The following is a 19,656-nucleotide window of genomic DNA, read 5'->3' as shown; positions in this document are numbered from 1 at the left end:
GCTTTGTGGTATGCGGTTCTCTTCAATTTTTCAGTCTTGTTCAATTTATGTTGCATCATCTATTAGGTTTTTTCTTCGTCTCATGAGTTCTCGCTCGACACAAAATAAGAAAACGAAGATTCTATGGAATGCTTCTTTTCGATAGTTGAAAATTTTGAAAATCAGGTTGTGTTCTTCCAATAAATAATTGTGATAAGCATAAAATAACACCCAAAAATGGAAGAGAAAATGATTAACAATGTAACTAAACACATGATAATTATCAAGGAAAAACATCATCAGTTGGGAAGATGATTAATTTATCATTACTATTTGGTTGGGCACCCAATAATTTTATTTTCCTCAACAAAGCTTGCTACAACAGCAGACTGCTTTTGTTCACCTAATATGTTAGCAAATTCTTCATGATATGCCTCTGGATTTACACTGCTCAGTATCTTCACCATCTTTGATTGATGTTCATCAACAAGTAGCTGCGCGATCACTGATACATCTCCCTCAGCCACCACTTTGAGGGGCATAAACTTAAAGGTTGGGTTTAGTTGAGGATGACAGCTACCCAAGATTACAGCACCAAGGGTTTCCCCTAGAAATGTATCCTGTGAAAGTGCGAAGTGACAGAATGGAAACAATGTAAGTTCATCGACAAAGTGTCATGCATTGAATGAAGAACCCTAGCACTTTGTTACCAAAATGATTATCATTCATCTTAAACTGTTAATGATTCGTGGAAAACTTTCGTACCATCTTTAGATTTTTGGCTTGAGGCCTCTTTTGTGGATCATAGCATTTAACTTCAGTTTACCGTAATCGTAATCTATCCTACAGTTAATTGTCTGCCTGCTCCAAGGATTTGTGTTGAAACCGCAAGTTTTAATATTTCATATATTTTGCATTCTTGAATAAGAAAATTAACCGTCAAGTATTTGAAGATAATACTCCCAATCCAGGACTAAAGAAACTTGAATTCAATCAGACGGAAAAATTAACAGAACAGGATAAAAAGAATTTTCTTTGGATACGTAGCTGAGTGTGGAAGTTTACCATGTGACGGTATCTATGATGCTTCTGTTTCAGTTTCCATAATCTCCAAAGTAGATGCCGGGCAAATATAGCTTCAGGAGTCGTACCTGTTAGCTTTAATTTATCAAGAATATTCTGAAAGGAACTGACTTGCTTCTGTATCCCCAATGGTATCAATGTTATGTTCAGTTTCGAATCAAAAACTACTTTTGCAGCCAAAGGGTCAAGAAACATGTTGAATTCTGCATATTTGTTTGAAGGAACAGTGAACAGATTTCTTTGCTCATTATCATGGCGAATGTGTCCCCCAACAATATATACATCCTGCAGGGAAATCACAACAATGAAAATGTCAATCCAATATAATGGCATGACATACAAATTCAGGCTTAATTTTCCAAAGCGACGACATTTACCTGGACCACTGAGTCTGTGTTCTCAGAAAGAATGATTTCGGCTAAATTTGTCAAAGGTCCATTGGTCAACAAAGTAATCTTGGATCCTGGATCAAGTGATTTTACAATGGACTTCCAAACATCTAGTGAAGTTGGCTGTCCAAGTCCGGGGAATTCCTTGGTTGCTAGTCTGTATCTGAAATAGTCATAAAGAAGTCATGTCATAAAGGAATCCTATAATAAATCTGGCTATCAAGCGCATAGATTAGTATACAACATCATTGCAACTAGATGTCTGCTAGTTTAAATAGACAGTGCTACCTCCTAGGACTACGAGGTAAGGCACGAGCAAATCCATAGAGTGTGTCAGAGTCCAAGGAGCCACCACTACCCTGAGGAATGGAACTGATGTACGTGCAGTCTCCGAGAGAAGTGAAAGATGAATAAGATTGCCCAACTGCAAATACATTTCCTAGACCAACTGGAATATCATCACGGCCCATCATATGCAGTATGTCATAAACAACGTCTATGGTTGCAGCAGTTGCCCACCCATTAGCACTAACTAGTATTCCCTGGAAACATCATTTTGTATTAGTAAGAGCTTTATCTTCATTCTTCAAAGGCATGTATGTCGAACCCGGAAGCTAGTAGTAGAGCCACAACATATAGATACTATTGATTGTATTTAAATTGTGTAATTTCTAGCATGCCGCCCTACAATGCTACTCAGTTAGGCTATTCATTTGAATTAGTGCATGTGCAGCACTAAACCTCAAAAAGCTTACAAAGGCAGGTGTCGTACCTTGAGGTTGATCCTTTCCACAGGTAATTTTAGGAGATACAGAAGAACTAGAAAGTCCCCAGCACTCATATCCATATCAAATACTAGAGCTTTACCCATCAATTTCTTTCCGAAATCTGGTTTGTGAAGTACGCTCTCGTGGAGTGGAAGCTGTGTTCTAATATTCGGGCGTTCAGTTTTCTTAGGTCGATTTATAACCTGCATTTGACACAATTATGGAGATTATCATTCTGAATCAAGTACAAGGGGAAAATTTTTCTCCAGCAAACTTTTGTATGTCATAACTGAAAGGACCTAAAATTGATAATTTTAATCATATACTTACATCCAAGAAACTGTCGTAGAAATATTTGGCACGAGTACTGTTACTGTCATGATCTCGCTTAGCTCCTGTTGCAACAAGTACGCTAACTGCTTCCGCGCCAATTGTCTCCTTTGTGTAACCATCCTATTAGAATTGTCTAAACTTCAGTTAGTTCTTAAAACTTAAAAAGGCGTAGAGTTATCAAGAACCTAATAAACGTATAACAAAGAAACTGGAGTAGTAACTGAAAGCATACCTGACATTTTCCTTTCCCCTCTTTGACGAGGCAAAATGGGTCTTTCATTCCCATCTGAACATGACCACTGTGCACACCATTCTTCTGTACGCCGAACTTTGGGATCAAACGCCCATCGATGAGAGGGTTTGAACCATCTGATATTCCATAAGGTCTGTTTGAAGTAATCACTGTGAGGTTCATGTACACCAATTTAGCAAATTCATTTTCTCTGTGATCTCTCTCTAAAGTACGCATTTGAGATAACGCTACACCAACCATAAAAGCATCCCAGATGCAAAATTCCTGCAAAATAGTCAATAACTCATGAATATATATCAGAGGTAGACATTTATCTTAATATTAAGAATCATTGCATAATTGCAGAATTGTAGCTCAGACATAGAAGAAGATATCACAGGAAACTACCTTATAAAATTCATCGTTCGACCATGTATCACGAACCATTTTCAAGGTCTGGAAGCTATATTGTGCCTCATATGTATCCTGTTTCTGCTCAAATGCTTTGAAAAAAGGCTCATCTAGAGGAATCGTTCTTGTTGCATCCAGAGGAACGAGCGTAACTGGAATGCCAGAATGCAATACCTGATATGTCCATAATCAATACCAATATAGTACTTTAACTAAGCACAGAATGACCATCAAACAACTATATACCGTGTACGCAGCAAAAGGATCTCCAAAGATATTGTACTCTCCATACGGATTGCTGTCTTGTTGAAACAGATTACCAATGTCACCACACATCACTGAAGAGGCATTTCTGGAGCAGGTTGATCTGACAGCACCTCCCATGGCATATATATGCTTAATATTTTTCTTTAAATGAGGATTTGTCATAAGAAAAATGGCAAAATTTGTCTGAATACCCATAAGAAACACAGTGATGGGACCTGAAGATATCGCGTCTTTCATCACTTGCTGAGCTTTAGGTTGCTGAAGCGGTACATATTTTCTGTTACCCTGTTCATGTAATCACAGAAATAAATACATACATACATACATACATACATACATATATATATATATATATATAATTGCTACATATAACATGACGTTACCTGCATTTATATAATGATTGCCTAGTTCAACAGACTCTAAATTGTAAAACTAAATCAGGAAAGCAAAATTGGGCTACGATTTGGCACCTTAGGAAGTAAAGCCTTGCGTAAGCCATAGTTTGTATTTACATCTAGACGACCACCTTGGCCCGGTGGTATTGATTGTCTGTATCTACAGCCACCTGCAGTGGACGGTCCCTGTAAACAAAACCCGAAGTTTGGTATGACCGTGACACTCAAACTCATAACAAGCTGTTAAAGTAAATAATCGGTAAACTAGTTTGGTTGAAGTTGAACAATTTTCGGCTATACACACACCTGGTCAATAATAGGAAGATAACCTCCAACATTAGGCTGGATGGTATCATTTGGCAAAATACCACCTTCACCTCCAACACCAACCGGAATGTCATCACGATCCATCACAGAAAGAATGTCATATACATAATTAACAGCGTGCCCTGCATCGTTCCATCCATTTGTATTAATAGTAATTGCCTGCACAAACCTCAATTACCTTATAATCTATCACCATTGACATATAGTTCATACAAAATGGCACATCGTGACCTTTCTTTGGCCAGCAACAGTTTTTCCAAAGTGAACTCAACTATTACTGCTGTTAATTATGGGTCCGGTCCGTTTGGCAGTGTTTCTAGACGGGCTAAAATCACTTTCTGACAACCAAAAACGCCTATGACTGCACTTAGCAAATAAAAGTTAAAAGTGATATATGACTGATATACGTGCTTCCTGAACAAGCACATGCCCTTCCAACTGCTTTTTTCAGAAAGAACTTGGACTTACAACAAAAATTTCAATTTAGAAGCAATTCTATCAAAATTCAAAAACGCTTATAGAAAAAGTGCTTCCTACATATCCGGTTCCAAACAAACCCAACAATTATCTTCAACTTAACATGAATTATCAAATTCAGTTTACAGTGAAGTGCACCAATTCTGTGTGAAGCTTAAAGAATCAAAATTTACAACATTTCTAGGACGAAAAATTGATGAAATGCAGAAAACGGAGAAGAGGATGAAACCATTAAGTCGAATTCCGACTTGTTTTGCTTCAAGAGATAAAAGAAAGCAAGAACATCGTCAACGTTCACATCTGTATCTACCAGAATCCGGTGAGGGTGAGCTTCCACTGGGTTAAGCTGCACAACTCCAAGCCATCCAATCACAGTCAGCATCCAAACAGCTCTTCCCACCATCATCGCCCTCTTCAACGTGATATCTGGGTTCCAATTCCAAGTGGGGAAGACGCAAGTTCAACTTACCAGCTTGACTTTTTAAGTCCAATCAAAAACATTAAAATACTAGTTTTTAGTTTTCCGTAAACAAAATTGTGGACAGAATCTTAACTTTTTATTTTTTATTAGAGAATGTTTTTAGTCAGCATCCTCGATTGATGTGATGCTCTTCACAATGATGATCACCATTAGATAAATTTTAATTTTGAAATCTGTGTAACGGATAAACACAAATTTTAAAATTTAAACTCATTTTATAAATAATAAATAAGGTGATAAACATTACCACTTCTTGAGGATGGTGAACTGATCACTAAGCAAATCTCGAGACACACTACAACATGAGCCAACATCACTCGTCAACATTACGCGTCAATAGACTCACTTGGAAGCTGTGCAACGTCGCTCAGTAGATGACTACATGCCCACTAAGCATTTGACGAAATATCTCACCAAAAGAATAGAAGAAAAAACAAGAATTTGGCAGGCTGAGCGCACTATTTCCGCCTTACTCTTGATTTTACTTTGAATTGTTCAGTCTAAAATTGTACAAAAAAAAAAAAAAAAATTAAAGGTAATATGCAAAAACAATTTCCTTAAACTATAGCTGAATTTTAAAAAAAATAAAAATAAAAATGTCCTTAATTAAAAATATGGTAAATAGAACAGCGGTTATTATACACAAAGAATACTGCATGCATGGATCCCGTGATCTTTTGTTTAAGGGTGGATGGCATATATATATATATATTTTTTTTTTTTTGGTCAACCATGTGCTGCATAAGATGAGCATAATTGTTTTGCCAATTTTAAATTTATATTTCAGAATTCCAAAATGCTATGGGGGGTATTCAGCGATGGGGATATTGTAGGGGTTGCCCAATTTTATAAATCCGAAACAAGGCGGGCGGGTTGGAAAAGCTGTGGAACAATCCCCGGTCCGGACCGACACCCCCAATGGAAAATTCCAAAGTATTTCCACAAATAGCATTTTGGACCTTTGGATTGGACTGCAGAGAGCTCTGCAACACCTTTTTTTTGGTTCTTTTTCATATGCGATATCCAATGGCAAAGCCAAGAAATATTGAGTAGAGGGCAAAATTCAAACGGGTAAAACTGTTGCCAATGAGGTTTTGCAGCAAACAAGTTATAATTGTTGCCGACGAGGTTTCATGTCACCAAACATCATGCTCATTCATTACAAAACGAATGTTATTACTGAGGATCAAATGATGTCAAAAAGGTATTCTATCGTCGAAAAAAAAAATTGAAAAAAAAAGTTCATCAGTGGTCGTAAAAAAATCTTCCATTGGAAATACTTTTTTTCCAACCGGGTGACCATGTTGGCCTGGCGGCACTGTCTGCTTGTATCTGCAACAGCCGGCTGTGGACTCCCCCTGCAATCAAATGCAACCCTTGTATGAATGTGATTGATCACTTCTCAACTAAACACACACAAACCTGGTCAATAATAGGAAGAGATCCCCCAATTTGGAAGGATGGTTTAATTCAGTGGCGGAGCCAGGATTTTGAAATAATAGAATCATGATTTCAACCAAAAAAACTTTATTGGACCATTTCGTCGAGGATCTACTAAGAATATGTCGATTCTTGCCAAGATCTGCTGAAGACTTATGTCAACAACTACTATGATATGAATAGGCTTGTCAAGAGTGGCTACACGAAACTATAGAGTAATGTCGAAGATTGTCAAGCTTGTCAACTGAGTCATTTCATAAAGTATTTGATGCACACAAGAACAGAGAAAAGGAAGACAGGGATGTTAATAAAAAGAAGTAGGAGGAGGAAGATACGGTCAAATACAATAAACATATAAATATACATAGATTTTTGAAGTTGTTGAGGTCATGGACAACTAATGACCTCATACTGGCTCCACAACTGATTCCATTAGGCAAAATGCCACCTTCACCTCCAACACCAACATGAATGTCGTTGCGATCCATCACAGAAAGAATGTCGTACGCATAATTTACAGTGTACCCGGCGTCACTCCATCCATTTGCATTTACAGTAATTGCCTGCAGCAAAATTTGAGTAATGCTCCAGTTAAACAATAGCTACAAATAATACAGATGTTACTCAAAGGAAATAAAAAAAGAACACCGTCAAGTCGAATTCCGTCATGTTTTGCTTCAAGAGATATAAGAGAGCAAGAACATCGTCTGCATCCACCTCTGTATCGTCAAGAATCCGGCGAGTTTGAGCTTCGACGGGGTTTATCAGATCTCAAAAAACATCCGATTACAGTAAGCATCCAGAGCACTTTTCCGACACATCATTGTTAAGTATTGTCATCCCTCACTGTAATAATATCTCGTCGGACCATCCATGAATGCCGCCTTAGCTGAGATGTCGATCTAGCCCTTCTTAATTAATCCGGTTTGTCAGAAAGGTATGTGATTCGTGTCTCTTCAAGTAGTAGCTACAGTTTGCCTGCTTACTATTCTAACTCCTAGTGAATAGGGCGAAAACTTGAACTACGCACATACATTTAAAAAATTTCATTGTAAATGTGAAATACTTGTACAAATAAAATCCAAAGATAGAATTATCTCGCCATTTAGATATAATGAAAATTTGATGCTGGTGATTGGGTTTATTTGAAGTTGGAATCCTATAAGTGTGCAAAAGTTCATAACGCGAAACTCTTTTAGTTTCCTCCTAGTGGCTTGGCTCATTCGAAAAAGCATCTTCAAAAAAAAAAAAAAACGAAGATTCTATGGAAAGCAAATTTTTATTCGATAGTTAAAAATTACAGAGTTGTGTTTCTTCCAAAAATTGATTGTGATGAGGATAAAATTACACCCAAAAATGGAAGAAGAGCACATGATTGACAATGCAACTAAATACATGATAATTGTCAACCAAAAGCATCATCTGCCGGGCAGAAGAATAAATTATCATTACTATGAATCAACGGCCGCGATGATGTGGTCTGCAGGCTCCCCATAGAAAGATCCAGAGAGAATCCGGATCCACGACTTGGTCCTGGGCACCCGATAACCATATTTTCCTCTACAAAGCTTGCTACGACAGCAGACTGCTTTTGTTCACCTAACATGTTAGCAAATTCTTCATGATATGCCTCAGGATTTACACTGCTCAGTATCTTCACCATCTTTGACTGATGTTTATCAACGAGTAGCTGCCCGATTACTGATACATCTCCCTCAGCCACCACCTTGAGAGGCGTAAACTTAAAGGTTGGGTTTAGTTGAGGATGACTGCTACCCAAGATTACGGCACCAAGGATTTCCCCTAGAAATGTATCCTGTGAAAGTAGTGACAGAACTGAAACAACGTAAGTTCATCAACAAAGTGTCATGCATTAGATATATAGCTGAGTGTGTGGAAGTTTACCATGTGACGGTATCTATGATGCTTCTGTTTCAGTTTCCATAGCCTCGAAAGCAGATGCCGGGCAAATACAGCTTCAGGAGTCGTATCTGTTAGCTTTAATTTATCAAGAATATTCTGGAAGGAACTGACTTGCTTCTGTATCCCAAATGGAATCAATGTTATGTTCAGTTTCGAATCAAAAACTGCTTTTGCAGCCAGAGGGTCAAGAAACATGTTGAATTCCGCATATTTGTTTGAAGGAATAGTGAACAGATTCCCTTGCTCGTTATCATGGTGAATGTGTCCCCCAACAATATATACATCCTGCAGGGAAATCATAACAATGAAAATGTCAATCCAATATAAAGGCATGACATACAAATTCAGGCTTAAGTTTCCAAAGCGATGACATTTACCTCGACCACTGAGTCTGAGTTCTTAGAATGAATAATTTCGGCTAAATTTGTCAAAGGTCCATTGGTCAACAAAGTAATCTTGGATCCTGGATCGAGTGATTTTACAATGGACTTCCAAACATCTAGTGCAGTTGGCTGTCCGAGTCCGGGGAATTCCTTGGTTGCGAATCCGTATCTGAGATAGACATAAAGAAGCCATGTAATAAATCTGCCTATCTTGCGCATAGATTCATATACAACATCATTGCAACTAGATGTCTACTAGTTTAAATAGACAGTGCTACCTCCTAGGACTACGAGGTAAGGCACGAGCAAATCCATAGAGCGTGTCAGAGTCCAAGGAACCACCACTACCCTGAGGAATGGAACTGATATATGTGCAGTCTCCGAGAGAAGAGAAAGATGAATAAGATTGACCAACTGCAAATACATTTCCAAGACCAACAGGAATATCATCACGGCCCATCATATGCAGTATGTCATAAACAACGTCTATGGTTGCGGCGGTTGCCCACCCATTAGCACTAACTAGTATTCCCTGGAAACATCATTTTGTATTAGTAAGAGCTATATCCTCAAAGGCATGTATGTCGAATCCGGAAGCTAGTAGCAAAGTCACAACATATACTATTCAAAATTTGTAATTGCTAGCATGCCACCCTACAAAGGTACTTAGTTAGGCTATTCATTTGTATTAGTGCATCTGCTGCACCAAACCTCACAAAGCTTACAAAGGCAGTATCGTACCTTCAGGTTGACCCGTTCCACAGGTAATTTTAGGAGATATAGAAGAACTAGGAAGTCCCCAGCGCTCATATCCATATCAAATATGAGGGCTTTACCCATCAATTTCTTTCCAAAATCTGGTTTTCGAAGTACACTCTCATGGAGTGGAAGCTGTGTTCTAATATTCGGCCGTCCAGTTTTCTTATGTCGATTTATAACCTGCATTTGACACAATTATGAAGTTATCATTCTGAATCAAGTACAAAGGGAAAAAAGTTCCCCAACAAACTTTTGTATGTCATACCGGAGAGGACCTAAAATTGATAGATTTTAATCATAAACTTACTGTAGACATCGAAATTTCAGTAAAACAAATGTTCACCCAATGCATTAAAGTTTTGACATGTCAAGGCATACATGGCATACGCCACGTGTCGTACAAATTGTACACATGGCATGTGACTCAACAAAATAGGAAGAAATACCCTTGGATGATTAAACAAGGTTTTTCTTCTCAATTTGGGCAATGACAAGGTAAGCACACTTCAATCCATTACGGATCAAAGCAAGTTTTTCTCATTTGGGCAATGACAAAGCATACACATTTCAAGTTTAAAATGGTGTTAAGTGGGAAATTAGGCCATAAGTTAGACCACTTCAAGTTTAAAATGGTATTAAGTGGGAAATTAGGCCATAAGTTACACCACTTCAATTTCAATATTGCATTAAGTGGGAAAATTAGGCAATGGTGCTTGGAAAGGAAAAAAATATTTTGTGGTGGTGATTCATTCTCAAAGCCTATAAATAGGCTTCTCCATCAAGGTATCAAGCATCAAGGAATTCACAAATACATTTCTCTACTCCCAAATTGAAAGAGAATTCCCCAAATCCTTGAAGCTTTGAAACTCCAAAGCTCTCAAGCATCCAAATTCCCAAGAATTCCGAAGGATCAAGAAAGCACTCTTCGTTCTTCGTCAAATCCTCCTTCAAGATCAAGCCCCAACGGCCCTTGAAGAACTCCCACCAACTCAAGATCAAGCCCCGACGGCCCCTTGAAGAAAGTGTTCATCATTCATCATCCGTTCATCCTAAGATCAAGCCCCAACGGCCCTTTGGATCAACAACCTCAACAAACCCATACACCCATTCTTCAAGATCAAGCCCAACGCCCCTTGAAGATCCGTTCAACAACTGTTCATCCAAGATCAAGCCCCGACGGTCCTTGGATCAACAAACAAATCCACACATCTATTCTTCAAGATCAAGCCCAAAAGCCCTTGAAGAAAACCAACTGTTCATTCAAGATCAAGCCTCGACGGCCCTTGAAGAAAACCAACCGTTCTTCAAGATCAAGCCCAAAAGCCCTTGAAGATCCGCTCATCCATCAACATTCAAGATCAAGCCCCGAAGGCCCTTGAAGAAACTTACAACTGTTCATCCAAGATCAAGCCTCGACGGCCCTTGGATCAACAAATCTAGATCTTACGGAGATAGAATCAGAGGACCAAATTTGAGAGAGATCGTAACCCCAAAATCATAAACACAAAAAATATTATTTTGTACACGTTATTCTGGTTTCTTGTTTCAAGGAATCTTTCGTGTTCACAAATTTGGCACGCCCGGTGGGACCATCTCTACCTCTCATCTCTGTCTCCGTTCAAGATATTTAAGCACAGTCCATGGCTTCAAACAAAGAACAAGTCATGACTATCGGCACTACCTCCATTGAAAAACAGTTGGTTCAGATGAAGGAAACAATTGCAAGGCTGCTAAAGACTGCAGAGGAGAAAAACTTGCAAACCGCCGGACTCATCAACCGTCTGGAGGCGCAACATGGCGTCAAAGTGAAACCAAGCTCTCTTCCAACTAAGAAGACCGAAGAAGGCTTTAACCCAAATGCCTACGAACTCATGTCAAAGGCTAGGCATGACTTTGCTTCCTCTTCAAATCTTGGAAAGAAGGTTTCAAACACCGTCAACGACAAAGATCGTGACCTCACCAAAACTCAAAAGAAGTTGAAGGAGCATGGTTACGGAGTTGACAACAACCAAAGCACACCTCCAAAATCAATGGCATCAAGCAAGGGACAAGCCGTTCTTGCAACCACCAAGGGAAGAAGCATAAGCACTTCCGCCGCAAATGGAGCATCCATTGGTGCCACAACCACTTCTCAACATGCCGCTGCAAAGTTGGTACTGCTAAGCAAGCAAGAGCAGCATCAAAGGCGCGAGTCGGTCATCCACCTGACCTTGATGGGGGCACCAAAGCATGCTATTGAGGCACACAAGATGACACCCCAAAATGGCCAATGGGGTTCTTCATCAGCACTATGGATGTCTGAAGGAAAGTCATGTTTATTGGTTGCACAAGTCATGACCATCGGCGTCACCTCTGTTGAAGAACAACTGGCTCAAATGAACGAAGCAATTGCAAAGCTTACACAGACTGTGGAAGAGAAGGACTTGCAGATTGCCGCACTTGTCAACCAACTAGATGCGCTGCCCGACGTGAAAGTCGACCCAAATGTTGGCCTATTAAAGAAAGAAGTCGACGAAGAAGAGGAGCCTCCAGTGGAGAAAGTCGAAGAGAAGCTGAAGCTAGACCAAGCAACGGCGTTCATGGAATCTCTCTCTATCCAGCAGCTACAGGAGATGATCGCAAGCACTGTTAAGACACAGTACGAAGGAAGCTCGCATGACTCCGTACTGTACTCAAAGTCTTACTCCAAGAAGATTGATGCTTTGAAGATGCCAAGGGGTTATCAGCCCCCAAAATTCATGCAGTTCGATGGAAAAGGCAACCCGAAGCAACATGTCGCCCATTTCATTGAAACTTGCAACAATGCTGGGACAGAGGGAGATTACCTTGTCAAACAGTTCGTACGTTCGCTGAAAAGTAACGCTTTTGACTGGTACACCGACCTCGAACCCGAGTCTATCAACAGTTGGGACCAGCTAGAAAGGGAATTCCTCAACCGTTTCTACAGCACTCGACGTACTGTAAGCATGCTAGAGCTGACCAGTACGAAACAGTGGAGAGATGAACCTGTCATCAACTACATAAATAGATGGCGCTCCTTAAGTCTGGATTGTAAAGATCGGCTTTCTGAAATCTCTGCCATTGAGATGTGCGTTCAAGGCATGCAGTGGGGACTACACTACATCCTTCAAGGCATTAAACCACGAACATTTGAGGAGTTAGCCACCCGCGCCCATGATATGGAGTTAAGCATCACCCGTCATGAGAAGAAAGAACAGATCGCCGACTACAAGAATGACAAAGTTTTGGGGCCCAAGGTGGATAAGGCTGCGTGGAAACCCACCAAGGAAGCAATGACGGTCAACACAACTCCAGTCAAAACCCATACACGAGGCAAGGCGATTCAAACCGAAGCTTTTCGTGATCAAGAGATACGTAGACGCACTTTGAAGGAGCTTGAGGAGAAGACATATCCATTCCCCGACTCTGACGTGGTTGCCATGTTGAAAGACTTGCTTGACAAAAAGGTGATCGACCTACCTGAGTGCAAACGGCCGGAAGAGATGAACCGTACTGACAGTCCAAGGTACTGTAAATTCCACCGCTTCATTGGTCATCCGACGGAAAAGTGCTTTGTGCTAAAAGATCTCATCATGAAGTTAGCTCAGAAAGGGATCATCGAGCTAGATCTTAATGATGTGGTGAAGTCAAACTATACCACCGTCACTTCTGGCTCTTTGAACTCAAAATCTTCACCTCAACCGCTGGGGGCATGCTCCAAAACCATGTCAGTCACGTCAAGTGAAGTTGAAGGATGGACTTATGTCACTCCAAAGAAAATGCACAAGAAACATAGGTCTCCTCCACAAGTTCACCAATCGAAAAGGGGGCAAAGCAGCTACCGTCAACCTTCAAAGCTACATGAAAGTGTTGAGGATGAGGAAGTTATGACACAAAGATCGTCCGTTGCCATCACAATGCGCGATTTCTTCCCCAAAGACTTCTTCAATCACTCGGTCAAGACTCCTTGCTATGAAGATTGCAAGGAATGCCTCTCTAAGATCGTTTGACAAATTCAACCAATGCTCCTCGTTCGCACGAGCCTAAAAGGCGACAACCAACGCTCCTGGTCCGCATGAGCATAAAAGGCAACAACCAAAGCTCCTCGTTCGCACGAGCCTAAAAGGCGACAACCAAAAGCTCCTTGTCTGCACGAGTTGAAACTGCAAACGACACCACAAGCTCCTCGTTCGCACGAGCCTAAAAGGTGACACCAAAACGCTCCTTGCCTGCACGAGCTGAAACTGCAAACGGCACCAAAACGCTCCTTGCCTGCACGAGCTGAAACTGCAAACGGCACCAAAACGCTCCTTGCCTGCACGAGCTGAAACTGCAAACGGCACCAAAACGCTCCTTGCCTGCACGAGCTGAAACTGCAAACGGCACCAAACGATCCTTGCCTGCACGAGCTGAAACTGCAAACGGCACCAAAACGCTCATTGCCTGCACGAGCTGAAACTGCAAACGGCACCAAACGCTCCTTGCCTGCACGAGCTGAAATTGCAAACGGCACCAAAACGCTCCTTGCCTGCACGAGCTGAAACTGCAAACGGCACCAAAACGCTCCTTGCCTGCACGAGCTGAAACTGCAAACGGCACCAAAACGCTCCTTGCCTGCACGAGCTGAAACTGCAAACGGCACCAAACGCTCCTTGCCTGCACGAGCTGAAACTGCAAACAGCACCAAACGCTCATTGCCTGCCCGAGCCAAGAAACCTGCACGAGCTGAAAAGTCTACAAGGACGGCTAGCCTTCATCAGACGCTTCATCTCCAACCTCGCAGGGCGTTGTCAACCGTTTAGTCGCCTTATGAAAAAAGATGTTCCATTCGTATGGGACAAAGTATGCCATAATGCTTTTGAAAGCATAAAGAAATATTTGTCAAGTCCACCTGTCCTGGGGGCACCTGTGCCCGGGAAACCACTCATATTGTATATTGCTGCCCAGTTCAAGAGTAGCACAAAGGAAAATCAACGATTGGAGGAAACCAGAAAATCTTCCAGTCGAACTCAAGATCAAGCCTCGATGGCCCTTGAAGAAATTTCCTGCTGCCCAGTTCAAGAGTAGCACAAAGGAAAATCAACGATTGGAGGAAACCAGAAAATCTTCCAGTCGAACTCATGATCAAGCCTCGATGGCCCTTGAAGAAATTTCCTGCTGCCCAGTTCAAAAGTAGCACAAAGGAAAATCAACGATTGGAGGAAACCAGAAAATCTTCCAGTCGAACTCAAGATCAAGCCTCAATGGCCCTTGAAGAAATTTCCAGCCCAGTTCAAGACTAAGCTTGTGGAAAATCAACGATTGGAGGAAACCAAAAAATCTTCCAGTCAAACTCAAGATCAAGCCTCAATGGCCCTTGAAGAAATTTCCAGCCCAATTCAAGATCAAGCCTCGACGGCCCTTGGGTTGACATCTACATTAAGGGACTTCAAAACGCATCTTCTACACGTGACAAGCACATGTCTACGACGCGCCTTGAAGTGGGGGCATTTGTAGACATCGAAATTTCAGTAAAACAAATGTTCACCCAATGCATTAAAGTTTTGACATGTCAAGGCATACATGGCATACGCCACGTGTCGTACAAATTGTACACATGGCATGTGACTCAACAAAATAGGAAGAAATACCCTTGGATGATTAAACAAGGTTTTTCTTCTCAATTTGGGCAATGACAAGGTAAGCACACTTCAATCCATTACGGATCAAAGCAAGTTTTTCTCATTTGGGCAATGACAAAGCATACACATTTCAAGTTTAAAATGGTGTTAAGTGGGAAATTAGGCCATAAGTTAGACCACTTCAAGTTTAAAATGGTATTAAGTGGGAAATTAGGCCATAAGTTACACCACTTCAATTTCAATATTGCATTAAGTGGGAAAATTAGGCAATGGTGCTTGGAAAGGAAAAAAATATTTTGTGGTGGTGATTCATTCTCAAAGCCTATAAATAGGCTTCTCCATCAAGGTATCAAGCATCAAGGAATTCACAAATACATTTCTCTACTCCCAAATTGAAAGAGAATTCCCCAAATCCTTGAAGCTTTGAAACTCCAAAGCTCTCAAGCATCCAAATTCCCAAGAATTCCGAAGGATCAAGAAAGCACTCTTCGTTCTTCGTCAAATCCTCCTTCAAGATCAAGCCCCAACGGCCCTTGAAGAACTCCCACCAACTCAAGATCAAGCCCCGACGGCCCCTTGAAGAAAGTGTTCATCATTCATCATCCGTTCATCCTAAGATCAAGCCCCAACGGCCCTTTGGATCAACAACCTCAACAAACCCATACACCCATTCTTCAAGATCAAGCCCAACGCCCCTTGAAGATCCGTTCAACAACTGTTCATCCAAGATCAAGCCCCGACGGTCCTTGGATCAACAAACAAATCCACACATCTATTCTTCAAGATCAAGCCCAAAAGCCCTTGAAGAAAACCAACTGTTCATTCAAGATCAAGCCTCGACGGCCCTTGAAGAAAACCAACCGTTCTTCAAGATCAAGCCCAAAAGCCCTTGAAGATCCGCTCATCCATCAACATTCAAGATCAAGCCCCGAAGGCCCTTGAAGAAACTTACAACTGTTCATCCAAGATCAAGCCTCGACGGCCCTTGGATCAACAAATCTAGATCTTACGGAGATAGAATCAGAGGACCAAATTTGAGAGAGATCGTAACCCCAAAATCATAAACACAAAAAATATTATTTTGTACACGTTATTCTGGTTTCTTGTTTCAAGGAATCTTTCGTGTTCACACTTACATCCAAGAAACTGCCATAGAAATCTTTGGCACGAATGCTGTTGCTATCACGATCTCGCTTAGCTCCAGTTGCAACAAGTACGGTAACTGCTTCCGCAACAGTTGTCTCCTTTGTATAACCATCCTATTAGCATTGTCCAAACTTCAGTTAGTTGTTACAATTAAAAGGTGTAGGGTTATTAAGAAATCAATAAACGTATTACAGAGAAACTGGTGTAGTAACTGAAAGCATACCTGACATTTTCCTTTCCCCTCTTTGATGAGGCAAAACGGGTCTTCCATTCCCGTCTGAACATGACCACAATGCACCCCATTCTTCTGTACACCGAACTTTGGGATCAAATGCCCATCAATGAGAGGGTTTGAGCCGTCTGATATTCCATAAGGTCTGTTTGAAGTAACCACTGTGAGGTTCATGTACTCCAATTTGGCAAATTCATTTTCTCTGTGACCTCTCTCTAAACTATGCATTTGAGATAACGCTACACCAACCATAAAAGGATCCCACAAGCAAAATTCCTGCAAAATAGTCAATAACTTATGAAATATATCATAGGAAACTACCTCTCTCTAAACTATGCATTTGACCTTCATCTTAATATTAAGATTCAAGAATCAGTGCATAATTGCAGAATTTTAGCTCATACATAGAAGAATAAGATATCATAGGAAACTACCTTATAAAATTCATCATTCGACCATGTATCACGAACCATTTTCAAGGACTGGAAGCAATATTGTGCCTCATATGTATCCTGTTTCTCCTCAAATGCTTTGAAAAAAGGCTCATCTAGAGGAATTGTTCTTGTTGCATCCAGAGGAACGAGCGTGACTGGAATGCCAGAATGCAATACCTGATATGTCTATAATCTTTACCAATTTTGTACTTTAACTTAGCATAGAATGTCCATCAAACAACAATTTACCGTGTACGCAGCAAAAGGATCTCCAAAGATGTTGTACTCTCCATACGGATTGCTGTCTGGTCGAAATAGATTACCAATGTCACCACACAGCACTGAAGTGGGATTTCCGGAGCAGGTTGATCTCACAGCACCTCCCATGGCATATATATGCTTAATATTTTTCTTCAAATGAGGATTCGTCATAAGAAAAATGGCAAAATTCGTCTGAATACCCATAAGAAACACTGTGATGGGACCTGCAGATATCGCATCTTTCATCACTTGTTGAGCCGTAGGTTGCTGAAGCGGTACATATTTTCTGTTACCCTGTTCATTGTGAACACAGGAATATATAGTAGCCAGATATAATATGGCGGTACCTGAGTTTAAATAATGATTGCCTAGCTCAACAAACTTTAAATTGGAAAACTAAATCAGGAAAACAAAATGAGGGTACAATTTGGTACCTTAGGAAGTAAACCCTTGCGCATGCCATAGTTTGTATTTACATCTAGACGACCACTTTGACCCGGTGGTATTGATTGTCTGTATCTACAGCCACCTGCAGTTGATGGTCCCTGTAAACAAAATCCGAAGTTTGGTATGACCGTGACATTCAAACTTATAACAAGCCGTTAACGTAAATAATCGGTAAACTAGTTTGGTTGAAGTTGAACACTTTTCGGTTATACACACACCTGGTCAATAATAGGAAGATAACCTCCAACATTAAGCTGGATTGTATCATTTGGAAAAATACCACCTTCACCTCCAACACCAACCGGAATGTCATCACGATCCATCAAATAAAGAATGTCATATACATAATGAACAGCGTGCCCGGCATCACTCCATCCATTTGTATTAACAGTAATTGCCTGCACAAACCTCAATTACCTTACAATCTATCACCATTGACATATAGTTCATACAAAATGGCACATCATGATCTTTCTTTGGCCAGCAACAGTTTTTCCAAAGTGAAATCAACTATTACTGCTGTTAACTATGGATCCTTTTAGCGGTGTTTCTAGACGGGATAAAATCACTTTATGATAACCAAAAACGCTTATGACTTCACTTGGCATAAAAATGTTAAAGGTGCTTTATGGGTCCTATAAGTGCTTCCTGAATAAGCACATGTACTTACAACTGCTTTTTCAGGGAAAACTTGGACTTGTAATAATATTTTCAATTTAGAAGCAATTCTATCAAAATTCAAAAACGCTTATAGCAAAAGTGCTTCCTACATAACCAGTTCCAAACAAACCCAATAATTATCTTCAACTTAACATGAATTATCAAATTCAGTTTACAGTGAATTGCCCCGATTTTGTCTGAAGCTAAAAGAATCATATTTACAACATTTCTAGGACGAAAAATTGATGAAATGCAGGAAAAAAATTGAAGGAAAAAAAAAAAAGAGGAGAAAAAGATGGAACCTTTAAGTCGAATTCCGTCTTGTTTTGCTTCAAGAGATAAAATAAAGCAAGAACATCGTCAACGTTCACATCTGTATCGACAAGAATCCGGTGAGGATGAGCTTCCACTGGGTTTAGCTGCACAACTCCAAGCCATCCAATCACAGTCAGCATCCAAACAGCTCTTCCCACCATCATCGTCCTCTTCAATGTAATATCTGGGTTCCAATTCCAAGTGGGGAAGATGCGAGTTCAACTTACCAAATGTTGGATGAACTGATCACTTGGTAAATCTCTACACGCGCTGCAGCATGAGCCGATATCACTCGTCAACACAGGTTAATGGCACTCACCGTTACGCGTTGATATACTCGCTTGGAAGCCGCAGATGAGTGCATGGCCGCCAAGTGTTTGACGAACGGCGTTTTATTCTGACATTAACATAAATCCTCGATGTATTAATTCGGATTTTTAGAGATTTTAATTTTTTAATGAATCTAGGAGTATTTAATCAAGATTTTAAGTGTTTATCTGAAATTCAATATGTATTCCATTAGGATTTTAAGATAATTTATTAAAATCCTTAGAAATCCAGGTGTATTCAATTAGAATTTTAAAGAAGTTTATAATATTCCAGGTGTATTCAATTAGAATTAGAATTTAAAGAATTTAGAAAAGTTGAGGAATTAGAGGGAACTGAAGAGATTTTGTAGTGTATTTTAAGCATCCACAAATCTCATATTTCTTTATGAGATTTCGAGGGAATTGAATTAAAATTTTTACATAGAATCTCTACAAATCAATTAAACCCTATAAAAATTCATGGATTTATAAATTCATAAATATCTCTCGAATTCCCAATTGAATACATCTTTAAATATAAAATTGATAGACTAGTCCTAAGTTTTCTATTGTCAATCATTTTGAC

General features: G+C 40.1%; 2 protein-coding genes across 6 annotated transcripts; both read right to left on the bottom strand.

The window, feature by feature from the left end:
• Positions 1–217: 217 nt before the first annotated feature.
• LOC137745169 (nucleoside hydrolase 3) lies at positions 218–5,264 on the bottom strand. Of its 4 annotated transcripts, none has more exons than XM_068485072.2 (12): positions 4,890–5,264; positions 4,163–4,342; positions 3,932–4,042; positions 3,441–3,746; positions 3,192–3,368; positions 2,784–3,068; positions 2,549–2,671; positions 2,224–2,421; positions 1,740–1,993; positions 1,440–1,614; positions 1,045–1,347; positions 218–599 (listed from the first exon to the last, which is right to left on the bottom strand). In XM_068485072.2, exons 1-12 carry the CDS (start codon positions 5,064–5,066, stop codon positions 309–311), a joined length of 2,580 nt encoding a protein of 859 aa, XP_068341173.2. In that variant the 5' UTR covers positions 5,067–5,264; the 3' UTR covers positions 218–308. The 4 variants fall into 4 exon arrangements, with proteins under 4 accessions (XP_068341173.2, XP_088537198.1, XP_088537197.1 ...); XM_088681072.1 differs by having other exon boundaries at positions 4,163–4,305; positions 4,890–5,194; XM_088681071.1 differs by having other exon boundaries at positions 4,971–5,194.
• A 2,577-nt stretch (positions 5,265–7,841) lies between these two features.
• LOC137745683 (nucleoside hydrolase 3) lies at positions 7,842–19,178 on the bottom strand. Of its 2 annotated transcripts, XM_068485681.2 has the most exons (12): positions 18,750–19,178; positions 18,006–18,185; positions 17,775–17,885; positions 17,329–17,634; positions 17,080–17,256; positions 16,637–16,921; positions 16,404–16,526; positions 9,629–9,826; positions 9,166–9,419; positions 8,882–9,056; positions 8,487–8,789; positions 7,842–8,397 (listed from the first exon to the last, which is right to left on the bottom strand). In XM_068485681.2, exons 1-12 carry the CDS (start codon positions 18,924–18,926, stop codon positions 7,987–7,989), a joined length of 2,700 nt encoding a protein of 899 aa, XP_068341782.2. In that variant the 5' UTR covers positions 18,927–19,178; the 3' UTR covers positions 7,842–7,986. The 2 variants fall into 2 exon arrangements, with proteins under 2 accessions (XP_068341782.2, XP_088537196.1); XM_088681070.1 differs by lacking the exons at positions 18,006–18,185; positions 18,750–19,178 and having other exon boundaries at positions 17,329–17,687.
• Between the last annotated feature and the right edge of the window lie 478 nt (positions 19,179–19,656).

This window comes from Pyrus communis, chromosome 12, assembly GCF_041283825.1.
Source record: "Pyrus communis isolate YQ-2024b chromosome 12, ASM4128382v1, whole genome shotgun sequence".
NCBI classification, from domain to species: Eukaryota; Viridiplantae; Streptophyta; class Magnoliopsida; order Rosales; family Rosaceae; genus Pyrus; species Pyrus communis.
The sequence above is the reverse complement of the archived record's forward strand: the minus strand, read 5'-3'. Positions and strand labels throughout refer to the sequence as shown.

Excerpts from the sequence above, each read along its gene's own strand:
- LOC137745169 (XM_068485072.2), bottom strand. The coding sequence starts at position 5,066 with ATGATGGTGGGAAGAGCTGTTTGGATGCTGACTGTGATTGGATGGCTT. Across the intron at positions 2,422-2,548 it reads TCTACGACAGTTTCTTGGAT|GTTATAAATCGACCTAAGAA; the intron begins GTAAGTATATGA and ends TGTCAAATGCAG. Across the intron at positions 600-1,044 it reads ATCATAGATACCGTCACATG|GATACATTTCTAGGGGAAAC; the intron begins GTAAACTTCCAC and ends GCACTTTCACAG.
- LOC137745683 (XM_068485681.2), bottom strand. The coding sequence starts at position 18,926 with ATGATGGTGGGAAGAGCTGTTTGGATGCTGACTGTGATTGGATGGCTT. Across the intron at positions 17,635-17,774 it reads GCAAGGGTTTACTTCCTAAG|GGTAACAGAAAATATGTACC; the intron begins GTACCAAATTGT and ends CACAATGAACAG. Across the intron at positions 16,922-17,079 it reads CGAATGATGAATTTTATAAG|GAATTTTGCTTGTGGGATCC; the intron begins GTAGTTTCCTAT and ends ACTATTTTGCAG.